The 25,912-nt window shown below is 37.6% G+C and overlaps 3 protein-coding genes across 31 annotated transcripts in view; 1 reads left to right on the top strand and 2 right to left on the bottom strand.

Moving 5' to 3' along the window:
• Window positions 1–25,912, top strand: part of pHCl-1 (pH-sensitive chloride channel 1) — a 1,184,550-nt gene that overhangs the window by 190,327 nt on the left and 968,311 nt on the right. For 28 of the 29 annotated variants that reach the window (XR_016140122.1, XM_089080706.1, XM_089080698.1 and 25 more), the window contains exon 2: window positions 381–562. The exons of the other annotated variant lie outside the window; for it this stretch is intronic. The gene's annotated coding sequence lies outside the window, so the exon portion shown is untranslated. The remainder of the gene's footprint in view (window positions 1–380; window positions 563–25,912) is intronic. 29 annotated transcript variants of the gene reach the window in all.
• On the bottom strand, window positions 19,718–20,740 carry LOC148935572 (uncharacterized). The gene has a single exon (XM_089080718.1). The coding sequence runs from the start codon at window positions 20,432–20,434 to the stop codon at window positions 19,718–19,720; it is 717 nt and encodes a 238-aa protein (XP_088936844.1). The 5' UTR covers window positions 20,435–20,740.
• LOC148935571 (uncharacterized) lies at window positions 20,862–25,756 on the bottom strand. Its single transcript, XM_089080720.1, has 3 exons — window positions 25,626–25,756; window positions 25,496–25,547; window positions 20,862–25,397 (listed from the first exon to the last, which is right to left on the bottom strand). The coding sequence occupies exons 1-3, from the start codon at window positions 25,629–25,631 to the stop codon at window positions 24,823–24,825; spliced, it is 633 nt and encodes a 210-aa protein (XP_088936846.1). The 5' UTR covers window positions 25,632–25,756; the 3' UTR covers window positions 20,862–24,822.

Here is a 25,912-nt window from a genome sequence, read left to right as displayed (position 1 = left end):
ACAATGATGACATTTCTTAAAAGTAAACGTCCAAATTTGAACTTTGCATCATATTATCTCTGTTCATAGGACGTAGAGAAAAAATAAAAATATTTTTATTATATAATGCAAATCCAAGATATCGATTGTAACTATTCAGAAGTTGATCGATTCAATCGTTATTGAGATTCGATTTCGATTCTCAACTTGCCGGCTCGCGTAGACATGACCGGTCTCGTAGTTGTGAAGCGCTAGTGCGTACACTTGGCGATGAGCCACGACCGTGTCTCTTGATAGCGAGAATTTGAAAAATACAATTATATTTCTTATTGAAAAAAATTGCGCATGACTTTTATCATAAAAGGATATACGTAATGGACAGCATTGCTTATTGTTTTTAGATGATGAACAATTTGTTTATGCTGAAATGACCATGAAACTCTGAGGCTTTTCATTCACAAAAATGGTTGAAGAAAGCTACACGCAAGGATGAATACATATACAAATTGAAGAAAAAAACCTGTACAACGAATATCGAAAACCTGCCTTGTTCATTGCGACCAGTTATATATCTCACGTTAAGGTATATCAATTATGCATTACTATAACATTCTATTAAAGTTGTAGTATATCATATTTTGTAGTATATCATTTTTTATCTTATATTATATATAAAATTTATATGTTTTATATATATATATATATATATGGTGTGGTGTGTGTGTGTGCACGCGCGCGCGCACGCACGCACGCACGCACGCACGCACGCACGCACGCACGCACACACACACACACACACACACACACACACACACACACACACACACACACACACACACACACACACACACACACACACACACACACACACACACACACACACACACACACACACACAGGTTTATTTTTTAATAGTAAAAACAATTCTTTTGCAACTGTTAATTATTTATTATATAATATTATATAATATTATATAATATTTATTATATATTTTAATAATTTATTATATAATATTATATAATATTTATTATATAAAGTATGTCACCGTAAATAAATATGTGACAAAGATTTATTGACATACAGAAATTGCTGTGAAATTTTTTTAAAAATATTTACAATATATTCACTACTTTAAAATATTTTCTTTAGAAATTGAAAAATCTTTTTTTAACAAATGTTCTTAATGACAACAAATATTCTAATTCTCTCTGCGTTTTAGAAAAGGATTGAAACTTTCTTATAATAAATATTTCTTTTTTTATTTAATAAGATATTTATAATGTTATTTATGTCCTTATCGAACATATATTTTTTCACATTTATTTTTGATATATCTTTAATATTTGTTTTTAATATATCAGACTATCTCTCTCTCTCTCTCTCTCTCTCTCTCTCTCTCTCTCTCTCTCTCTCTCTCTCTTTCTCTCCCTCACTATTCTACTAAAATCATTTTTGTCGATTTTTTTAAGCTGCATCACATCTGCAAATAGATCCTCATTTATTTCTTACTTCTCTCCTTTTTTCGATTTTATGTGATTTTTCACGTTGCTTTGTCAACGTGATTTGTATTAACAATGTGATTAAACAACTTCGGCAGACTTGACTCCTCCAATTTTACATGGAAACCATTGCTTGACAATTAACAGTCAAATTCTATCTGACAGTATTAACTGTCTTATAAACATATTTGTCGAATTTGCAAACAATAGCCAACATTGTATTTTCTTATTTTCTAATTTTTTTTATTTTCTAAAAATATTTTCGAAGTAATAAATTAGAAAAGTAATGTAAAAGTTTTGAAAAATTAAATTCCCGATCCCTTACTAATTGATCTCTTACAATCTTTTAGTCTATAATAAAAAAAAAATATATGATAGATCAAGAAAATATATAAGACTTTATTATTAATGATTTTATTATTAATATGTCATAAAGATTTTAATTTCTTTCATATTTATTAATCTATATTTTAATATAGTTTAATATACAATATAATTTTATATATTAATTTTAATCGAAAAAACTTATACAAAGACGGTCAAAAGGTGTATATATTCTAAGCTTATTTTTAAAATTCTTATACATATTTTTAAATATTATTATAATTAAAAAATATGTACGAAATGCTTAAAAATCTTTAAGATTAGAACACACATATATCTTTATATCTAAAATATTTTTGACCGTTTATAGAAAAATATAATACGCATGGTACTATGATCTGTATGAGTATGTGCATGTTTATATATTAATTCTGATGCCGATCGATAAAGACAAAGATGGAACGTGAATTGAGATTTGTGAGTCCATATAAAAGCATGAGAAAAACATGGCATGAAAACGAGTAGCTCACGGATTCTCAGAATGGAACAATTGTGTCACGTGACACATCTTATAGTGTTTCGTGCCGCAACGCTTCATATTGATCGAACGGCATCAGCTGTACGTTGAAGGTAGCATTTATATCAGTATAGACGCTTGCCGGTCTGACTGTCACTGCCCACTGCCATTTCTCGCGATGTATTCTTTTCTTTTATAATGATGTCAATGTGTCACTGTTATGACCAATGCGATGGTAATAATTTGTACAATACGTAAAAGATAAAAAATTTTATATTTTACTATTTAAAATTTTTCATTTTAATTTATAATTTACATTCTTTTTTAAGTTTGTTTAATTAAATATAATTATAATTATGTATTAAATTAAATTAATGTATTGATCTTAAATTAAAATTTGAACAGTATTAGGTAAATAGCATGTCAAAATATTTCAAAATTAAATATAAAATAAATCGTAAATTATCAATTTTTGATTTTAATATTTTTATATATAAATTATGCATTGCAAAATAATTAGGGAATCAAAATATAAAAAAAATACTAAATTATTTAAAATTACTGATATTATTAATATATTATAAAAATACATTTTATAAATTTTTATGCAATTTAATGATAGTAAAATGGTAGTAAAATATATTGTATGTATTATCATACGATCATCTTTTAAATTTTTGATACTTTTATTTGAAATATTTTTTGAATGTTTTGTTTTTCAATACATTTATTTCAATATTTTTTTCTCGCACTCCATATGATGCTTCAAAATTATTAATTATTTTTAATTATTTAGAATTGTAAAAAAAATCTGTCAATTGTCCCAAATCAAATGGTCAAAAACTTTGATTTATAAAAGAAATTTTTGAATGTACGTATGTCTATAAACTTTAAACATATTTCTCTGAATATGGTATCCTCATTTATCAATATCTCCAAGATCAAGCGATTACATGATTTTAAAAGAAATGATATTTTATACAAGAACGGAATTCTATACGAAAACCTTCGGCCAGAATTTATTAATGCAGTAAAATTAATATTTAATTAAATCTTTTTCATAGAAATAGAGACTTTTAATTTATCTTCTATATCCATTTTTTATGTGGGTGATATGTTTATACAGGGTGTCCCAAAACTCCTGCATTTGGAATACGCTACAATTGATACGATGATTTTTTATGCTAAAAGAAACAATTTTTTCCTTTAGCAAAATTACGTGCAACGAGTAGTTTTTACAGTAAATCAAATTAAAAGTGACGAATGAGCGCGCGTATGTGCGTAGCGGTCAGGGCTGGTTCTTCAGGCTTGGGACTTAATCTTTGAACGACTTCACGTATTGTATTGTTTAAAATATAATACAAGTTAACAAAATAAGTATTTGTATTCCTCCTTTACGTAACAATTCAATAAAAAAATTGTCTGATTTCGTAGCATTATCTGGAAATAAAAATAAATGTAAATTATATGGTGTATGAACTGAGCATTCTATTATTTTAATTATTTTTTTTATTGTTGTATGCGCAATTGCATATAACAATAAAAAAATATTTAATTTAATGAATATTTATTAATTACGTGAGAACTTTTTATTTATAATAGTATCTAAATAATTCGTTAAATTCAGTATATTTTTTTGCAATTGTGCAGCAATTAAATTAATAGAATGCTCAGTTCATATACCATAGTGTATTTACGTTTATTTTTATTTCGAGATAATGCTACGAAATCAGACAATTTTTTTATTAAATCGTTAAAGGATAAAAACAATACTTATTTTATTAATTTTTATCATATTTTAAACAATATAGTACATGAAGTCGTCAAAGATTAAGTATCAGACTCCGCCGGCCCGAGAAACGCACGCCAGCCCTGATCGTTATGCACATACGCGCGCTCATTCGTCATTTTTAATCTGATCCATTGTAAAAACTATTTGTCGCACGCAATTTTGCTAAAGGAAAAAGTTGTTTCTTTTAGCATAAAGAATCACGTAGTGTACTCCAAATGCGGGAGTTTTGGGACACCCTGTATATCATGCATATATATATATATATATACAGGGTGATTTAGAACAACTCCGTGTCCTCTGCATTGCAAGGACGTACTGTTGAATTAATTCTGAGACGATTTTTCCTCTATGAAAATTTTGTCCGATGCTTACATTTTAAATTATAAAAGAAAAAAGTTAGCAAATAACGAGACGCGTACGGAAGGTAGGCAGGGACGGCACAACTCACCGTCCGACGCAGGCGATTACTGCAAGTGCGTAAATCCGTGAACATGTTGACAATTTATAAAAGAGAACTTCTGATAGATTACTATAATGATTACATGTAATGTGTATTTCTTTCTTTCAAGTCATTTTTAATCACCGAATAATTAATCAATAGTGATTGATAATAACAAACTAATAAATTTATTCCTAAATAAGTCATTCTATCGATCAAGTGTGTGAATATCAAGTGAGTATCAAGTGAAATCAAATTAGTGAAAGACTGTGAAAGTATTGATACGCGATACAATTTATTAAAGAAAATAATTCCTGGCTTATTACTCTCTGTGTGTGTGTGTGTGTGTGTGTGTGTGTGTGTGTGTGTGTGTGTGTGTGTGTGTGTGTGTGTGTGTGTGTGTGTGTGTGTAAATCTGTTACATAGGTTCATCCACGATGAAATTCATCCGTCAAGCTACAACGGTATAAAGATATCATAGAGATCTCTACAAGGTAAGTGAATGAAAGAGAGAGAGAGAGAGAGAGAGAGAGAGAAAGAAAGTAAGTGAGAAATCGCATAGGTGCATACTATCGCGTATGGTAAACACATCGACGCAGCGAACGCCCTGCAATAATCGCTTGTCGGACGGTGAGTTGTGCCGTCCCTGCCTATCTTCCATACGCGTCTCGTTATTCGCTAACTTTTTTCTTTTATAATTTACAATGTAAGCGTCGGACAAAATTTTCGTAGAGGAAAAATCGTCTCAGAATTAATTCAGGAGTACGTCCTTGCAAGGACACAGGGTTGTTCTGAATCACCCTGTATATATATATATATATATATATTTATAATATAGCACTTGTTACAACTTCCAATGCATTTAGATAAATTATTGAACACATTCAATTCTTTCCATTACAGATTACAATTTACAATAAAATTTACAATAAAAATTAAGATTGATACTTTCAATTTTTTAGATCTAATCATTATCAGAAAATTGTGTTATAATTTTTGATTGATAATATAAACTTACATTTTCTGATTAATATTTGAAGTTCAATTGCCAATCAATTTATTATAAAGAAGGCATTATTGTGTTAACTTAGTATATAGAATTTTGATATCCAAATTTTTATGTAAGAATTTTACTAAAAAAGTTTTGAATAAATCATCAATGTCTTGTTAAATAATGGTTACTCATTAAACATGATTTTTTTACAATTAAAAAAAAGAAATTTAAATTTTAACTGTTTAATAATCAAAGAAAGGGACCTTTAAATGTATTCCTTAAAGTTCCAAAAAATTTTTTTTCATTATTCTGCATGTATCTAATATGGCGGAAAAATTTAAAAAAACAATAAATAATATCCCTAATTTATATCTGACTTTTATAAACACCTAGCAGAGATTTAATAGATCTGTTAAAGTGATGAAGTCGAATCAATGCGCCCTCTATAATTCTATTTGTATTTGAATTGCGACTATCTTAGTATAATTTACTGTATCGCCTCATGGCGCTGCTCTCTTCTTTTTCTCGCTTTGTCTATCCGTCTGTGTGTGTGTCCCGCTCTGCGGCTTGATCACTCTTTTGTACCACTTCGCTCTGTATCTTTCATTTTCGCACTTATATATATATATATATATATATATATATATATATATATAAAGCACTTATTAGTTGATTATGATGCTTTTTTATTTCCAATCCTAACTCTAACAGAGTCCAGGTGCGTGAGGGAAGCAACAAAAATTGCGTGCGTCTTTTGAACCTCTTTGTTTTCACGGAATAACTTTTCGGGAAGTTCGTCATGTCTGTTCTATCAACACGCAAAACATAAAAAAGTTGAACGATATTAATTATGATGAATCATGGAAAGTTCAAATAAAAAGTATACTTGTGTACAATGAATTATGGAGATACACAAGCGGAGCCATGATTCACACATCTGAAAACAGCGATGTATGGTTAAAAGATGATAGAACATTGGCAGTGATTCTACTAAACATTTTTCGAAAAATCAATTGAATCACATTAAAAAGGCAACAATATCACACGAGGCATTGGAAAAATTAAGGAGCATATACGAATCCAAAGGTCCAGTAAGAAAATTTATTTTACAAACAGTTATATCGTATAAAAAAAGAACAAGGAGTATGATGAATACGTTAATAGTTTTGTAGACAGAGTAGAGCAATTGAAAGACATCGAAATAAAGTTGCCAGGAGAGTTAGCGTCGATAATGATGTTAAACTCATTACTGCCGAATACGAAAACTTCTGTGTCGCCATGGAATCACGAGATAACATATCATCGATCGATTTTCTCAAAACAAAGCTCATCGAAGAAAAAGCACGATGTATTGATCAAGATGATCGTAGAGATTATGATCCAGAGAACAATGCGTTAGAAGCGAATAACAAAAATCCTAACAAAAAATGCGAGATATATGAAATAGATAAAAAACGACAAATTTACAGGAAAATGTTATAGGTATAGGACACAAATCAAATAGGATCGGACACAAATCAAAAGTGCAGAGTACAAGAGTAACGAGACGTCATATTGGATAATAATGTACATGATACCATGTTCGTATATGCTCATCGTGTGGGAATCAACACAATAGTGCTTGGATAGTGACGCAACAAGTCACATGTCTCACGATAGAAGGAAATTCGACGAATTAGACGCAAATAAGAAGTGCGACGTTTATACAGAAGACTCTGTTGAATCCGGAGACATCAATGACGTAAATATGAGTGTGAGATTGAAAGACAATAAATTAAATAACGTTAAATTACAAGATACGATGCTAGTATCGCAATTTAGAAGTAATTTGTTATCAGTATCTCGCATGACTGATAATGGATATACAGTAATGTTTAAAAGAAAATACGTTTGTAAATCGACAAGATGGATCTACAGCGTTGACAGCTAAAAGACATGGTCAATTATATGTTGTAGACGAAGTAGAACAATCATGAGTCCTACATGCGCATAATACTAAGAATGACAATCTTCAATGCTGGCACCAAAAGTTTGGCCACTTGAATCTGACGGATTTAAAGAAACTAAAGTTTCAAGAAATGGTTTGGAATTGGCTTAAACATAAAAAGTGATTTTAAAGAATTTGCTTGCGAAATTTGCAACAAATGCAAGATTTATTAACTTCCTTATAAGAGTGACTAAAAAAGAAAAAGAAAAGCTCGCGAATTGATACATTTCAAAATCTATGGCCCTATGAACGTTTCTTCATTAGGGGGTGCAAAGTATTTTGCAACTTTTATCGATGACATGTTCAGATATACGGAAGTCATGATGTTTAAGAAACATTCAGATATTATATCGGCCTTCAGAGCTTATAAAAAACACGTTGAAAAAGAAACAGACTGCCAAATAAAGAAGACTCGAACTCGACAACGCCAAAAAATATTTGTCAAAAGAGTTCAACGATTTTCTGGGAGAAAAAGGAATCAAAAGACAATTAAGTATCAAATACTGCCCTCAACAAAATGGAGTTGCTGAGCGTGCCAACAGAACTTTGGTAGACTTTGGCACGCTGTATGTTACTGCAGTCTGAAGTTCCCAAGAGTTTGTGCCGAAGCTATTAATACTGCGGTCTACATTCGTAATAGATGTCCTACCAAAATTTTAAAAAATTCAACACCGATGGAAACTTGGTTAACCGATAAACCGTATATAGAATTCATGCGCATCTTTAGTAGTAAAGGTAGCAAAGTTATAGCACTTGAAAAGAAACCCTCCAAAAGCAAGTTTGAGCCGAAAGGAAAGAAATATATTAGTCGGATACTCGCAGGAATCCAAAGCTTACAGATTAGGATTCCGGTACAAAGGCCACAGTAAAGACACATGATGTAAGATTCATCGAGGACCTGGGAAACGATAAAGAAGAGACAAGTGATATGGAATATTTGAAGCAAATCCGAATCGGCTCGAGTCAACCGAGTTGAATAAATCGACTGTCATTGATGAAGCAAGTGAAGAAATGAATGAAAATCCTCGAATAGGAATTGGAAGATGAAAATGAAATAGAGAGGGAGGAAATACAAGCCGACACTCCACAAACTTCAAGAAGAGGCTCCGGTCGACCAAAAATAATAAAAACTGGAAGGAGAAGTAAACCAAAAAAGTTATACAATGAAATAAAATACGAAGAAGAAGCGTCGGGCAAAAAAGTAGACAAGCATGACTAGATACCATGCAAGCAGAATACAATTCTCTGATGAAATACAAAACTGAGAACTCGTCCCGCGTCCTAAAACCAAGAAAGTAAATTGTCTAACCGATGGTTTTCAAAATAAAGAGAAAACAAGACAGATCAGTAGATAAATACAAGGCACGCTTGATAGTATGTGGCTGTGAGCAGAAACACGGCGTAGACTAGGGAAATATTCGCATCTGTAGCAAGATATGAAACAATATTTTCCTAGCTGAATACGTCCAAGAGGAGATGCACGTATATCAAATGGACGTCGAAGCTGCCTATGTACAAAGCTGATCTATCGGATGAAATTTATGGAACAGCCCTCGGGATTTGAAGTCCGAAGTCAGGAGAACAAAGTTTGCCTTTTCAAAAGACTATTTTATGGTCTTAAACAAGCGGATCGATATTGGTACGAAAAAGATACTTTCCTAAAAAATATAAATATGATAAATAGTGATATAGATTTCTGCGTCTATGTAAGTACTAATAAAGATAAGGTAATTATAATAGTGTATGTAGATGATTTACTTGTTGCATCTAAAAATATACATAACTTGCAAAAATTAAAAGAAATTTTGAGTCATAAATTCCAGATACATGATTTGGATCCAAGTGATATTTTTGAAATAAAAAGAGATGAACCTCTAGGAAAAATGAGATTAACGCAACGGAGATACATTGCAGATATGTTACAAAAGTTTGCTATGGAAATTGTAGACCAATATCAACCCCACTTGAACCAAAAATTGACAAAGGCGATGATCTCGAGCACGAAGGAAATGAAACACAAATCATATAGGGAACTGATAGGAAGTCTAGTCTATCTAGCTAATGCGACGCGACCGGATTTAGCCTTCTTTCTTTTGTAATTAATATTCACGTAAGACTGAGGAACCTAATGCACTTCGAATGTAAACGCAATACTGTGTAATTATTGGCATGTAATATTGGCAACACATTACTATTTCTTCTGTAATCAATATTCATATAAGATTAGACGATCTTGGCCAATGCAACTTTCAATGTAAATGCAATACTGTGTAATTATTGGGCATTCTAACATTAGTAATACATTTGCATTTATTCCATAACCAATATTGATTTTCCATTGGGAAATAATGGCCAATATACTCCCAACATAACCAAAATGTATCGCCAACATTGAGCCAATACATTGTGCTACTAGGGTATGTATGAGGATATATATTGTCTTGTGGATATTATAATGGAGATCGTTGGATAGGATTTCATTAGGAAATCATGTAATTATATATTGGCAAATATTTTTTAGTCTACCCTCATACCCGGTTATTATATTTTTTAAATCTCATACGTAACTTCTACATAGATGACTCTTATTTAGATGAAAAATAAGTGATAGTATATTATAATATTTTTTAGTCTACCCTCATACCCGGTTATTATATTTTTTAAATCTCATACGTAACTTCTACATAGATGACTCTTATTTAGATGAAAAATAAGTGATAGTATATTATAATAAATGTGTATACGAAATTGTAATATTTGGAAATGTGATAGAGAGGGAAGTAATTATGATAAAAGATATTCTAAGAAGGACCGTCTTCTGGAGGTGGAATAATGAGATCTATGGATCAAAATGAATTTTTTCGTCACGATTGATTAAAGATGGTTCATCAAAATAAAAATAAAGAACCTGATGGAGGCGATTAAATCTATAAATAAAGATCGCATTTTCAGATTTATAGAAAAGTACAAGTGAAACAATTGAATTCAAAATCGAAATTTGAGGATTTATGAAGAGAAAGATTTAAGTTTTTGTAGTAATGAAAAGGAGGGCAAGAAAAAAGAAACTTCAAGGGAAAAAACATTGATTGTTTTAGGGAAGGATTTGATATAGACTTAGAAAAAAGAAGAAAAGAAAGAGGGGAACTAACTAGCGGTCGCTGTAAACTATCGCTATCATTACTTTTAATATTTCGTTTCTTTTTAACAGAAAGCTGACACTCCAAACTTTGTTCTTTCTATTTTTCTGACAGTTGAGTGAATATTTGAAGATACCTTTAGAAAGTGGCGTAATGTTTTGTTTTGATTTACTGTAAAAAAATTAAAAGACAGAGATGAAGCTAGAGATAGGCTCATTGTAGGACTAGTTAACAAGAAACTTTGGCTCATCCAATCTAGTGAATAGGAGCCTCGAGAAAGAGAGTTGAAGATAAACTCACTACAAGACTCACGACTCGAAACCTTAGACTCTAGAATTGAACAGGAGCCTCGAGAAAAGAATAAGATTTAATAATAGTAATATTTAGTAGCTAGAAAGTACCGGTCGTGGGGATTCGAGAGAATACATGTATATATGTATATTGTAATATACGTATATATGTGTATCATTGTATTGTTGACGTGTTATTCTAAACACGTTATTTGCGATAAATATTATCACATGCCTCGGTAATCGAAGGGATAAGATGCCTGCCCGGTAAAGAGGTCCAGGTTCGATTCCTAATTGAGGTAGTATTTTTTCGCAAAATAATTACGAGTTTTCACGACTGGTTCGTGATCGGGCCCCACCGTGACGCACACCCTCCCTTCTTATTTGGGTAGGTAGAATATTTTAAATTTCGAGGAATATTACATGAAATAGAATATTCTGACTTATTACTTGTTGAATCGGTTAAAGTCTCAATTGATTAATGGAAAACAATTTTATAGCCTTTAATGTTATGAATTTTCAAGCTTATTTCAAGTGTATCTCCTTGTTGGAAATGATAGTGATATCTGTTTATGTTTAGAATTTATAAGCTTTCATTGACTGATAGAAAATAAATCGCTAATTCTAGTTATAAATTGACAAAGACTCTCTTATACTGTCTTTACTTCAGAGGTCGGCAAAATGCTGAAATTGGACACGGGCGTCCACGGGCGCCCGCAAGTGCCCGCCTGTTGTGCACATCTCAGGAGCGTATCGAATATTTTTTATACCTTGGGATAAAGTTTCGCATTTCACACTTACAAAAATAGCATTGCATGTATATATGAACGATAGTGCAGTCTTAAATTGCTAGTACTTGAATCTTTGTAATATCATAAAATTTTTTTATAACAGTTTAGCTAAACTGTTTAAAGATGAAATATGCAAAAATATGTTATAATATATAGGATTCAAAATGCATAAGTTCTTATAAATTCAACTTATATTTAATTAATTTTTTTATTAGTCAAATAAACACATTTGCGATCTTGTAATTTAACGTTTGTGATGGATAATCAAAGTACTAATAATAAGTATAATAAGTATAGTATAATGAGTATGTATAATGAATATATTCGGTTCTACATATTCATATGAACAATTATTTTCTATTATGAAATGAAATAAATCGCGATAGTAGTATGTGGGCTGTTATGGGGCGTCAAAACAAACCCCCACCACTTTCCCTGGTGCCAAGGGCGTGGCCTCCAGCTGTCAAGATAGGGCCTCCACGTGGAAATGGAGCGTTCTGATTGGCTGAGGGACGTGGCCGGAGATAATTAGGTAATTAATGGTGCGTTCTGATTAAATTCTCCCATAGTTGCCCGGCGTGTGATTGGACGCTCCCATAGCTGCCCACGTGCGTGATTGGATGCTCCCAAAGCTGCCCGGGGTGTGATTGGTTGTCGAAATGCTAGACGAAAAGATAAGGGAGGGGATGAAAGTGTCTGGGTCCGTTCGGGTCCGACAAAATGGCGTGTGCAAAGATGGCGGACACCTGAGGAGAATTTGTTCCGGGATCTGATCGGGGGTGCGATAAAATGGCGACAAGAAGGATGCCGGGGTGTTGAAGGGGGATCATATACCTGACTAGCGAAGAATGGAATGCCATGGGAAAACAGGAACGGACAAGTTCGCTTTAGATGTTTTAACGACCTCAGGGTTATACGAAGCTCTTATCCTATGACAAAAGCAATGTCTGCAAAATGTTTTAGATATTTTTAGCATGAAGTAATGTAGCTAGGATTAATTTTAGGTTGGCGGGAAAATAAGAGGGCTGGAATTTAAGTTACAAAATCATTAAGTTTATTATTATTATGTAATACATCATTGTACATATCATTTCATAATAGTGTTGTTTAATATTTACTTATTCTTAAAAGTACAAGTTTGTATATGGCAGCACGTTATATGAGATTTATCGCATTTACTTTTTCCATGAAGAAAGATTTTACGAAATAATTGTACAATTAATCTATCATTATCTTCGTAATCCTCGCTGAATGTTTCGAGAAATTGTTTAAGATTATAACCGCGGGACAAATAATAAAGAAATACGCAGCAATATTGCCCACAAGTTTGAGAAAATGTGCCCTGTAGACGCGTGATGTTCCATCTATGGGTAGTAGAGTTTCGTTGAAGTCGCAGATTGAATCTGGAATCCAAGGGAGGTAGTCCGTAGCTATCGAAATAAGTGCCTTCTCCATGCTTGTCTATGTAGAAGGCGACCCAGTGTTGTCCAGGGCGATCGTGATTATCGGTGTTCGCGACGATGGCCGTCGACTTCGTCCACACCATCGGGATTCTGTCGGCAGGATACACACCCGCATGTCCGACACTGAGATGACGCAGCGCCCGTAAGATTTCGAACGAATTCATCTCTCGCAGAAAGGGGAAACGATTCAGTTATTTCCCCCTCTCTGGTGTCGCTATATTTTTATCCTCTTGCTTGGATTTTACGGTAGAAGTCTCCTTTTTTTCATGTGCGAGTTTCGATAGCTCTTCTTTCCCCGCTTGTTCTGTTTCCAAGCTCTTATTTCTCCACCTAAGGAGATTCGGAAAATTTCGTTTTATCGTAAAAACTCCGCTTTCTGTATCGGAGTCATTGAAGCTTTGATCGGTAAAAGAATCATCGTTGCTCGAATTACAGCTGCTGTTGCTGCCTTCTTGCGATTGCATCTCAGTTTGCACGTGTTGCGCAACGCGCAACGAAATTTGTTAGAATTTCGATGAAACCCGTGATGACCGCAGCGTAATTCATGCTCCTCGTCTTCCGCTAGGTTTTTGAATGCGGGAGAGATTCCTTCTAGATTATATACGTTTCTGCCGAGCGTCTTTTGCAAATAAAGTACTTTCTCACGGCCTCTGCTATATATGTAACGTACCCGCCGTGCAATTTCACGTAGTTCCACCGTGAAATGCTCGGAATCGGCTGTTCCGTCAATCCATTCGATACCGTGGAAGTTTTGCGAGAGCCAGTTGTTTTCTTTTCTCGATTTTTCGGGTAATTCGGTGAACGGATACGGTAGTAGCACAATCCAATAATCTACGAAAGCTTCGTTAACCCCGACGAGCGCAACTTCCTTCGATATAAACTTTCCCTCGATGTCACGGAAACCTTGTATATCGATGATTATATCCATGATGTAGAATATGCTTTTTTTCTGAAGCGGCGTAGTTCATGTGTCGAGTAAAACTGAAGCTGTTTTTTCCGTTGTAGTTCGAGTAAATATAAGGAGTGACCACAGTGGAGGGGTGAGGTTTCCCACCATTGGCTTTATCCGCTAAAATCTACAATGACCTGACGCGAAGAGTCGATTTTCATCACGTTTTCGAACTCAGCGTAAAGGATACAATTAATCGTTGTTGTAATCGCCTTTTCGAATCGTACCTCTAATCGTAAACTTCCATGTCTGACAAGATTCCAATGTCCTGCGCAATTTGCCGATAGATCGGGAGTGAGATCGAAAGCGAAAAGCGTAAATCCATCGGCATAATCTTCTCTGCTTATGGAATTCCCCTCGTTTAGAAAATGGATGCCAGTTCCTGAGAAGAGGGTGTTATAAGCCTCGATGTAGAGCGGCTCGTCTTTTGAAAAATTTGGTTGCAGCGGTCTGCTCGGAATTTGCATGCCATCGGCATATAACGAGAAGAAATTTATGCCATAATTTTTGAAATTAAATGGATTTAGCTTTCTATCACCGTTAAACGCTTTGTTATCGACGAATCCGACTATTATGCGTTTTGGAAGCTGGCCGAGTATCGCGTTATCAATCGATTCTCCCACCACTCCTGCGTGAATCGTGAACGTTTTAACTTCGACTCATGTCAGAGGATACTTGGCGGTTGTTTTACTCAACATTCTCGCATGATCGAGTAACACTCCGGGGCTTATTTTTGCTCTTCTTATGAGCAAACTAGCATCTAGAATACTTTCGACGTTGAGTTGGCTTCCATGAGACAAAACGCATCTCTCGAACGAGCGAACGAGTCTCATTCTAACCTCTACCCCATTAATTAAAAATTTATTCTGATTAAAGACGTCGCAATGAAGATGGCCTATTAGATCCAGCGAACGACCTCCTTGGACGTATCGGGCGCGTCTTACGAGAGCTTGATTTGGGGTTCCCGATTCTAATAGCGCGTCCATATGACCGGGCTCGTCCGTGTTCCAGAGAGAAGAAGTCAGATGGGAAGTTTTTGCCGGTGAAGAATAATTTAACAATGCTTCGATGTACGCGCGGTACGCGTAGGCGTTGTTCGGGGGTGATACGAGTTTTTGATTGAAGTATACATCGATCTGGTTGAACATCGAATGTAGTAGATGATTTACAGGGCCTACTTTGTTTCCTCCTGCCGCTGTTCCAGGGCCGGGTAAACTTTCCACTCGTACGCGAAGGCTTAGCATGGTATGCGTGAGATCTAGATAATCTTCTCCGTGTCCGGGTACGACGAATTCTATAGATGCGTCGTCCGCGAGCGAAGTTACCGGTTTGTAATAAATCCATTGTGAACTCTCGATACTCGTTTGAGTAGGTGGTAAACTGAAAAGATCGAGCTCACTCTTTAAACACTCGCTCGAGTGAGTATGGAGAAAAGACATATTTCTCAAACTTACGATTCACACTCGCGTCAGTTAAGCGAATATATCAGATACGGTGCGCTTTTTCCCGCTATTTCGTCGATGTTTCGTCCGCTTTTTAGTTTTTTTCGCCGCTGCTTTCCTTTTCGATGATTTTTTATTCGGTTTTTTCACACCGATTTTCGTCGATTTCTTTTTTTACCGACTCGTCTATGTTTACGAACAGGGCTTCTCCCGGATTTACCGGTGCGTGCGTCGTGCCCTCCAAAGGGAAACTGAGCCACGCGCATTTTTGTGGATGTTTTATATCCCGATCCCTTCATTAATTCGCTTATATTTTCTCTGGCTTTTCTCTTGAGATTTCTACTCGATTCCTTGAGTCGCGTTTTGAGAGCTTCCTTGAACGGAGTATTGTTTTCAACATCCTCTATCACACCAATTCCGGCGCGTAAAACTTCTTTCCCGAGTGCACGTATTCCCCTGCTTAGATAAGGAAGTGCCCTTCTAAATAATCCTCCGAGGAAACTACCGATTCCGTGGCCACGTTGATAGGCTGAACCGACGAAAATTCGCGGAATTCCTCCTCCCCTACCTCCACCGTTCTGCCTTTCGTAATACTCGTCGTATTCCATAGGGTGATTAGTTTTTTCTCAAAGCTCCGAGACTTTCCAGCCCAAATGATAATTAACGGACACGTCTAAAGTGTAATGTCGCTATCAGCGTTCCGGATTCGAATGGTATTTTTTCTCCACGATGATCTTTTATATCTATTTCAATTTTACGGAATTTCGTTTGACGCAATGGAGTATATTGCAGAGTGGGGAAATATTTTACCAGATTCGTCCCGTACGTGTAATTACAGCCGGGTGTATCGATTGAAACGATTCGAAGAAGCGGACTCCTCGTATCGCCGGTTATGTAAGGCTCGCAAATGTCGCAATAAACGTACATTTTATCAGGGATACCGTGCCATAGGCTACAGGGTTCTACAGTCCAGAAAGATACTGTGCGTCCAACACCGATGGTATAACCGAGTTTCAAAAACGGCGTTAATTCGCTGAAATCAGATAATTTGTGACGGTAAATTGTGCCGGTATCATTGGTTGATCTTCAATATTTGAAAAATATTAGCCGGCAGATTTATATAATGAACGAGAGCACAGTTGTCGTCACATTCGATGCTTATACGGATATTACCACCTGAGCCTTTTTGTAGTTCGAAAGTAAAATGCGAATCGGCGTGTGCACTCTTTATTAATCGCGTAGATAAGTTCCTGTGTATTTTCATAAATCCCTGCTTGTAAGTGCAATTCTTTCACCGTAAACTTATCAGCATTTTTCTCATCATTTTCGTTCTTCAAATCGACAAATCTAACCTTATTATCTCCTCGACGTACGTGGAAGAGACTGGAGGGAAATTGAATCTCGCTAAGCGCGACTTCCCATTCTCCGAATAAATGTACACTATGAGATAATTGTGTGGTGAAAGAAGAGGTTGTATTTCCCGGAAAATACTTCTTACTGCTATCGCTCGGAAGAACCATGAAAAATTGCTCCTCCTCCATCTTGGAGAAAAGTTAAACTCGAAGCGAGGATCCAACTGTCGAATTTGTTGGGATATCCTTGCCAGTTAACTAGCACCTGTTTATTAGCACCGCGTCCTCTGCTTTTTATCACGCGCTCAACGATAAACTCTTCCTCCCTCAAATTTTTTCTGACCCGTGCTAATTCTTGTTCATAAAAAATCCCATCGATGTGTTCACCCGATAAATCGCACAATTCGTACACGCGGGGTCTTCGCCAATGAAGAGCGACAAACTCGAAATATTTCCTCGCTCCACCGCGCTTTGTGTCCTTTCTCGAAAGTGGCTTTTGCTCTACTGACACGAACGAGATCGTTAACATCGAATTTAGCCTTTTGTTCTACTACTTTCGACGCCGCCTTCTCTCCAGCGCCTCTACGCCGCTCCATATTTTCGCGTGCGATGCGAGCATTTTCTCTCGTAACGGTTGCCGGTTGCATCCTGATGGACGAATGACGAGTGTGATTGTAAGCGCACACGATATCTTGCAGCACTTCGATGTAACGCCGCGTATTTTTATGTGTAAAATAGCGCCACATTCGTTCCTTTAACGTTCTATTGAAGCGTTCAACGACGGCGGCTTTGACGTCCGGATTGCGAGTTACTCGATAACGTATGCCTCTTTCTTTTAAAAAATCTTGCATCGGTCGCGCGATAAATTCTTTACCCTTGTCGGTTTGCAAGTACACGGGTACTCGACCATCGCTTCTCGAGAGAATATTTTGGAAGGCGCTTGTCACGCATTTGCTCGTTTTATCCCGCAACGGTTCTACCCAGACAAATTTACTAAGTACGTCGATAATCACGAGCAGATAAGAAAATCCGTCGTTATAACTCTTGAGACTACGGAGTTCGATCAAATCGGCCTCCCACAGATCGTCGATATTCGTCACGTTGTAACGTAATCGTGGAAATTTTCGCCTCGAGGGGCGGTGCAGTGTGTACGCGTCTTGCGATTCGAGCCAGCGAGCTACTTCTTTACGAGAGAAATTCGGTTTAGCAGCATGCGCCAAGTTATTCGTTGCCGAATATCCCGCATAGTGCGCTGGATCGTAATACAAATTTTCAAGCCTGGTCATTTCAATTCACTCCAATCGAGTAAGCGTCTCTTTCTTGCCTGTCGAGAATCTTTCACGAAGGTTATAGGGATATCGTCTTTACGAAAACGCGGCGAAAGAAACAATGCGCACTTCGCTCGCTCTACTTCTTCGGTCTTGCGTTTTCTTCCCTTTCTCATGCGTCGTACCCTCCTCGTCCCCGTCGTCGTCGTCGTGGTCGTCGTCGTCGTTGAAAGTTTTCTTGGTATTTTCGGGGTGGAACTCGCTCGTGATGGTGATAATATCTTGACAAATGTGGTTGCTAACAATTCCTTATTTCCTACGAGTATAGCCGGGGTGTTCGTCATACGCAGTAATCGTGCAAACTGACCTCTTCCTATTGCTTTCACGGTTTTTTTTCGCGCATCGCATCGTTTATCAGTTTCGTGATATTCGAATCTTTTATAACGTTACCCTCGATAGTCACGATTCCTTCTTCGTTCCAAGTAATTCTCGCGTGTACTGCTTTATCAGTCAAATGTTTCAAAAGTAAACGCGCCTTGGCACGAAAACTTTTCGGCACATTTTCTAATATTTTTTCGATGTTTTGCCGCTCGCGCCTACGCAAAGACTCGGCCCGTACTGTATTACTTACGTACTCTTCGAGATGAGGAGATATGCTCGATGATTCACGCGCCTGTTCGGCCACGTCTCCCTCCCGCGCATCTGAATTATTCTCATCGGCGGCGTTACGCATCGAATCTTCCTTTTGCGTTTTATCAAAATGAAGATATCGCCAAAGTACTTCCTTATACAATTTCCATTTCTCGCTTACATCGCGCGGAGTGGGTGAATTAAGAATCCTGCTCATATCTGAATCGAATCGTGATAAAGACGTACCGGGTGTTTATACGGAATTTAAATTTTCTCCCTGTATCATCTCCAAATTCTGTCGTGCGACGTTTTCCGTCGTGCCTATTACCGGATGTTGTTGTTGTTGTTGGAACCGTTGCTGCATTCTTTCGAGATTATCCGTGGAAATTAAGACCATCTTCTTTGCCCTTTCCATAACTCGATTTCTTCTTTTCTCTCGAACTACCTTCCGATAATTTTTGAAAATAGGAAGGATAGTATAGGTCCGATAAGATACGGTAAAAATCCGCCTCGCTGTAGTAATAGCTTTTTCTTACTTTTCCAATTACCACCGCGTTTTCTCGCTAAGTGACGCAAAGTTGTTTTATATCTGCTTAGACGATTTTTTTCACTGCGTTCGAGCGGAACGTTACCCTTGAGAGTATTGAAAACGCACTCGCAGATACAGCGAATGAATTTTTCGTCTGCCCAGCGTAAGAAAGAGGCGCGCTGATTTTTGTTCGAATAACACAGCGCTTCGAGAAGACAGATATTTTTCTTACCGATCGAGCATTCCGCGATTTTTCTCGCATTAATCGATGACGTTCTCTTCTTCATCGCGAGGAACTCGCGCGACTGTCGCGAGAGAATGCGTGGACGATACTTTTATACGAAACTTCCGGAAAAGGATCTGCGCGCTACATAAACGTAATTCGCTGTATCATCGGGAAATATGCTCGTGCGAAAACGATACTCGTCCGGCGTCGATTGTTTTAGATCAAGCAATAAATATCCGTGAGGTTGGGACGTGGCGTCGTGGTACGCTTCCTCGAGAAACTTTGGATCGTTCGGATAGACTTGACGAGCGAGATGACGAATTTGCGCGCGATCCCGGGGATTTTTGAAAACCACAAAGTAATTCGCGTTCAGAGATATGTCGCGTTGTCCGCGGCCCTGATGAAAGAGATTTTGTGTGATGAGAATTACGCTAAGATTTTTATGATGACTTCCCTTGGTAAACAGATCTACGATCGCTTCGCTCGAAGACGATTCCCTCATAAGATCGTCAATTATTATCAATTTCGGACGAGTCGGATCGCTAGAATAATCTTCCGGACGCAGTAATCCCTCGTGAAATTCGATCGCTGCAACGAAATCTCGAGTTTCGTATTGAAGCTGTTGATAAGCATCCTGCCACTCCGCGTAATAAAACAAAATTCTTTCGAAATGTACATCGGCCATTTCGGATAAATAACGAAGAAATCTCTTCACAAAAATCGTTTTCCCACATTCTGTGGGTCCGCACACGATCGACGTCCACGGATGTTTCCACCGTACATCCATTTTACGAAATGGCAGATTCGCGTCTGTGCGGGATTTCATAAAGGCTAATGGTTGTGAGGGAGCTGTAAGCTTATCCCAGCGACCGGGGGCCCCACCGCGGCGAAGATACGCTTGCACCGCGAGGGCTAGCAAAAAACACCGCGTGACGAGCTGATTCACCCCCGCGATGTGAGCAAGCTTATCCTCGAAGATGCTTGCGCCAGCGAAACAGCGTTATAAACCGGCCATATAGTTTGCGTTAAAAAAATTAAAGATAAAATCATTTTTCTTAAATATAAAATATTTTTATATGAAATGAAAAATCTTTTTTAAAATTTGTTCTATATATATGTATATATATATATATATATATATATATATATATATATATATTCTTACCTTTTCTATAAAAGGTATCGTTTTTATAAAAAATACAGCGAGGGTAAGAAATTGAAGAAATCAAATTTTTTCTGTGCATGTAAATATGTTTATTTTTTTTTTTAAATGGCTGAAGGAAGGCGGAAAGGAGTTATGGGAAAAAACATGTTTTAAGAAATATAATTTTTTTAAATTTATTTAAAATAAATCGAACATCAATTTTATAAAAATAAAACTTCTTAATTTTAAAATTACAATATTTACTTAAGATATAAATTAATATTAGCACATGTACACATTTACATTATTTTTACATCTCGTTCTCTCTGAAAAATATATTTTACAAAAATTTCTTACAATCTTTGACTAGAGGCGGAAAACTCGATTATTTAAGAAAGCTTAGGACGAGAAAATTTATTCCGGTGCATAACCGTACGGAACCGAATAACGGTTATTAATAAATCTACGTTTCAGCAATACCGGTGAGCATATCTTTGTTTCATCTCGCGTAACAACGTCGTGAAACGCTGTGCGTCGAATTGCACTGAAATGTAGATTTATCGATGGACCGGCTTCGTCTCGTCTTGTTTTTTCCTTTTCTATCAACATATTCTTAATACTACTAAAATTTATTAACCCGCTATTCGATGAATTTAAAGTAATACCCTTAATTTTACATGTTTCGTGTGTGCACCCCGACGGAGTACGAACAATGTACGCGTAGAATTTCGGGCCACCGGAAACGAACGATTCGATGTAGCTACCGCGGCCGTAGCTCTCGAGCTCGTCTGTCATGTCGCCCAGGAAATTCCCCGTACGCGGTTCATACTCATTCGGATCGCCGGTACTGACATATATACACGAATCCGTGTCGTAATATAAAACCCGTTTATCCAATAATTCTAAGTAACTGTACAATTTTAATTGTGCTTGCGCCGTTGTGTATGCCGCGATCACAACGTTCGTAAGCGGAGAATGCACGACCGCCTCTTTTCGGAGTCGCCACGAAACATATATTACCTCGTCGTTTACGGGTAATATACCGGTTATCTCGTGCTCAGGACTCGTAAGCAAAGTCATAAATTGCTGGTGAGATTTTATAATTTCGGTATTCGGCAAATTGGATTGTTGGCCGAATTTTCCCCAAAATGAATTTGAACAAAGCTTAGCGACCGAACGTAAACCGGGATTGCGCGCGATGTTTCGCCTGTCGAGTGTGATACCCTCGGTTTCCTCGTATTCCCGAAGGTAACGCTCCTTAGCATCATCGTCAGCGTTTTCCCTGCATTCGCTCGGCCAGCCGCTCGCTTCTTGTTTTAATTGCAAAAAGGTATTAATATATTCGGCAAACAGTCCGCCTTGACGAGTATCGCTATCGTATCGCGCGACTTTATATTCCCAAATTTCGCTCACATGCGTCACGAGATAACCCTTCTCGACGGCTTTGCGTAATTCACAAGATACCCAGGTACCCTCGAATTCTCGATCCACCGGGTTCTCATGAGTACATTCAACTTGTGAGAACGTTTCGCAGCAACTCCGACATAACGCAAACAATAATTTACCTTGTACGCGATACGGTAGTACCGGATGAAAGAGATCACGTGGTGGGAGTACTTTACATCGCACGAGACCTTCGACCGAGTTGAAATTATAATTTGGTGATACCCCGATTAACGAAGAACACTCTTGCCCTACGTAAATTTTAGGATGCCCGATTGGGAAAACACCGGTTTTCAATACGAAAGGATACAGAGAACATACGTCGACGTAACGTATTTTTTCCGTACCTGAAACTTCGTATCGCGTGACGATATTTCCCGTGCGTCCACCATAAAAAGCTTCGAGGATCGAGAGGAGTGTTCTTTATCAACGGATGATCCTTAAGAAAATTCTGCATTTCTCTATTATTCGAAATTTCTCGGTCGAAGGAGCACTCCCATTTCTCCATCACGTGGTAACCGCGTTTACGAAGGCGCCATGACATCGCGAGCGTCCGTTCGTAGCGCGCGTCGATCGTATCCCCGCAATTTGCAGACGAAAGCGTACTATCGTGATTTACTTTAAAGCACGAAGGGCACCCATGCCAGAAACAACAGTGAAATTGTAGCACCCAGCGTCGTGACCCATTTTCCGTTTCGTAATATTCAACGGGCGTGCCATCGACTTTATATTCGCGGCCTCGCCCCGCGTGGATAATGGGATGTCCGAGTTCGCGTTCCATCCACACCAACCACTGCAGAGCTTTGTGCGATTGCCTGTCAACGTTTCTGTAACCGCCCGTCGGAATGACTCCTATTTCCTCATCACGCAAAAAGTTTTTACGAAAAACTCTCATGCATGTGGAAGCGATAGTCGTACATTCCTCAAACGGACACACGTTTCCACGTTCTAAAAATATTTTTCTAAAACTCATGCACGCTCGTCGAAGGATATCTACGTCGTTTCGACAATATCTGATAATTTCGCGTTGAAAGTCAAAAATATAATTTTCACGAACCATTTTCGCGTGCCATGCGTGGAACTTTTCGCGTTCTTCCGGCGACATGTGATCGGGAGAATAATATCTAGCATCGGGAATTGATCCTATATACGACTGGTTATCGATAGTATTAAATAAGTGCGGGAAACAGCCTTTATTCGACGTATCGCTCAGACCAAAGGCCTTAGGTAAATCGGATAAACGCATCGGCATATAATTAATGCTATCGATAAACTTCGTATGTCCGACCGTCATTACGACGATTTTTGTTCCGTTCAAAATAACGCGCGGTTCATGGGTGCTCTTTGGATTTTCTACAAAATATTTTAAGATAAATTGCGCATCGAACGCTTTCGCATTATGCGCGATACAAATAATTTGTTTGAAACATTTTGTCGTTCGCGTTGCGAAATCGACAAATTGTTTCACGGGATCGAGACGGAATACGAACTCGCGCATTCCGCACCATCAGCATCGCACCGTCATGTCGTCTTCGTTTGCACATGCTACGCAAATTTGTTGCGCTATGCAACGCAAAGAGTCGGTACATGAATTCTCACGTTTTCGGTACCTACGAGCGTCTCGTCTTGCCGCGTTTCAAAATCGTAAAATATAAACGCGACACGACCGCTTGTTTGTTCGTTCATCGCAACGTTATCATTTTCATTTTCACACGCCTTTTTTTCTGCTCGCATTATCAGGGTACTTGTACCCTCGCCAGGATCGCTAGCTTTACGAGCAAGAGGACGCATGAAACATAGATGATTCGACGGTTATAATGAACGACATGTTTTACAAAAGACCGTGTCGCATTTATGTACCGTGTTTGCACGTATAAATCGCCCGCAATCGCTACAAATTTTAACGGAATTACATATGCTCGCGCGAGATTTCCCGTTATATGATTTTTCCGCTCGGTGACGCTCGAAACAAGAATTACCGAAAAACGTACGATTACACGCTTCGCACCTAATTATTTCTCTATCACGATTTACGCACGGAGGTGAGGCGCGACAACGAGGGCATTTTTTTGTGCAACGATGTCCCCTATCATTTCGAAAGCCCTCGTTGCACGTTTCGCAGTAACCGCCGCGCGAACCGCCTGCAGCTCTTAAATTTAATATAGAGTTATAATGACGCGAATCCTCGTAATACATTATATTTAATGTATACGAAGGTTCGCGTCCGAGGGAGGCGAGTAATACGCGACCGTCGTACCTCGGTTTTTCACCTCGGCCAAAACTACTAAAATTATAAATTATTATAGCGATATTTTCCGCGGCGAGAAACCGTTGAAAACGCTCGATTTCATTATATCCGCAACCTTCCTCGGGGATAACGATACCCGCGCTCCTCGTTAACTCAATCGCCAACTCACGCTGTAACGAAGAAGTCGTATTTTACGGATTCCCACCGTTCGTGCAATTCTGCCGTGCGCAGAGTACCACGCTCGCAGTAAATCCTCGCCGTTACGAGGGAGCGAGGAAGGCATAGATTGTCGGAATTTTTTATTTGTAAAATCGAGCGTTTCGCGACGCTTTCTCGCGTTAATTTATTTGATCCCCCGCGCCCCGAAGGTACCGCTACGTTAAAAACGCGTATGATGAAATCCATCGCGATATCGAAACCCCCGGCGCTTTGCGCTACCGAACTCACGAGTTTCCATATGTCCTCGTGAGTCAAGTCTCGCGCCGGACAAAACGAAAGACCTGCAGGGCCATGCGATAAATTTGGCGAATCGAAGGATAACCCCACATAATCGCCCGGTCCGCTCAAACGTATCGCATACGCGGATTTCGCGAAACGCGTTTTCTAAATAATTCGCGATATCGCTAGCACCCTCCGCGAGAGGACGTATCGCGAATGTCGCCTCCCTACTTAGTACTTCAAATTTTTGAAATTTACGCGAGTTTTCCGCCCGTAATACAATATAAGTGAAATTTTCACTGACCGTGTCGCTGTCGTCGATCGCGGCATCCTCGTCGGTTAACCGGTGCTCCTGCTGTTGCTGCTGCTGCTGCTGCTGCTGGTGGTGCTGCTGCTGTTGCTGATGTTGCTGCTGGTGATGCTGTTGAAGATCCGTCGAATGGTTCTGAAGCCGGTGTAAATAACGATCTTTTTGTTCTTCTTCTTCTTCGCGTGAAATGCCTCCTCCTGTTTGTACTGAAAATGGGAAACAAAAAATATTAATGATAAATATTTTAATTATACTCGATTTTATGTTAGCGAATAGATTCCAGCATACCAAAGGTATCTCTTACCTTGAGCAGCTTTCCTCTTCGCTTTTACAAAGCTTTTATAGAGCGTATTAATCTAGCAAAAAAACATTTAATTATAAATTTAACGGAAAGAATAAATTATCTTAAAATTTAAAAATAATATTAAATTTACCTTCATAATTTTCCGGAGAATAGCCCGTCCGTGTTTCGCATTGATGGAAAACCTCGATTTCTTCTTCTAAAAGTCCATCGCACATTTGCTCAAAGGCTCTTCTCCTGTTTTCTTCGCCATCGTCTTCTTCCTCGTCATCGTTATCGTCATCTTCTTCTCTTTCTCTATCTTCTTGTCTTTCTTCTTCGTCAATTTCTTCTCCTTCTTCATCTACATCTTCTTCTTGTTCTTCTTCGTTTTCCTCCTCCTCATTTTCTTCTTCTCCATATTCTGATTCATTCAGGTCG

This window comes from Pogonomyrmex barbatus, unplaced genomic scaffold (genome assembly GCF_055798465.1).
Source record: "Pogonomyrmex barbatus isolate J1 unplaced genomic scaffold, ASM5579846v1 scaffold4, whole genome shotgun sequence".
NCBI lineage: Eukaryota > Metazoa > Arthropoda > Insecta > Hymenoptera > Formicidae > Pogonomyrmex > Pogonomyrmex barbatus.
This window is presented reverse-complemented; position numbering and strand designations above follow the sequence as displayed.

Coding starts and splice junctions, on each gene's coding strand:
- LOC148935572 (XM_089080718.1), bottom strand. CDS start 20,434: ATGAAATCCCGCACAGACGCGAATCTGCCATTTCGTAAAATGGATGTA.
- LOC148935571 (XM_089080720.1), bottom strand. Junction 25,398..25,495: donor GAAGAGGAAAGCTGCTCAAG/GTAAGAGATACC, acceptor TCCCATTTTCAG/TACAAACAGGAGGAGGCATT.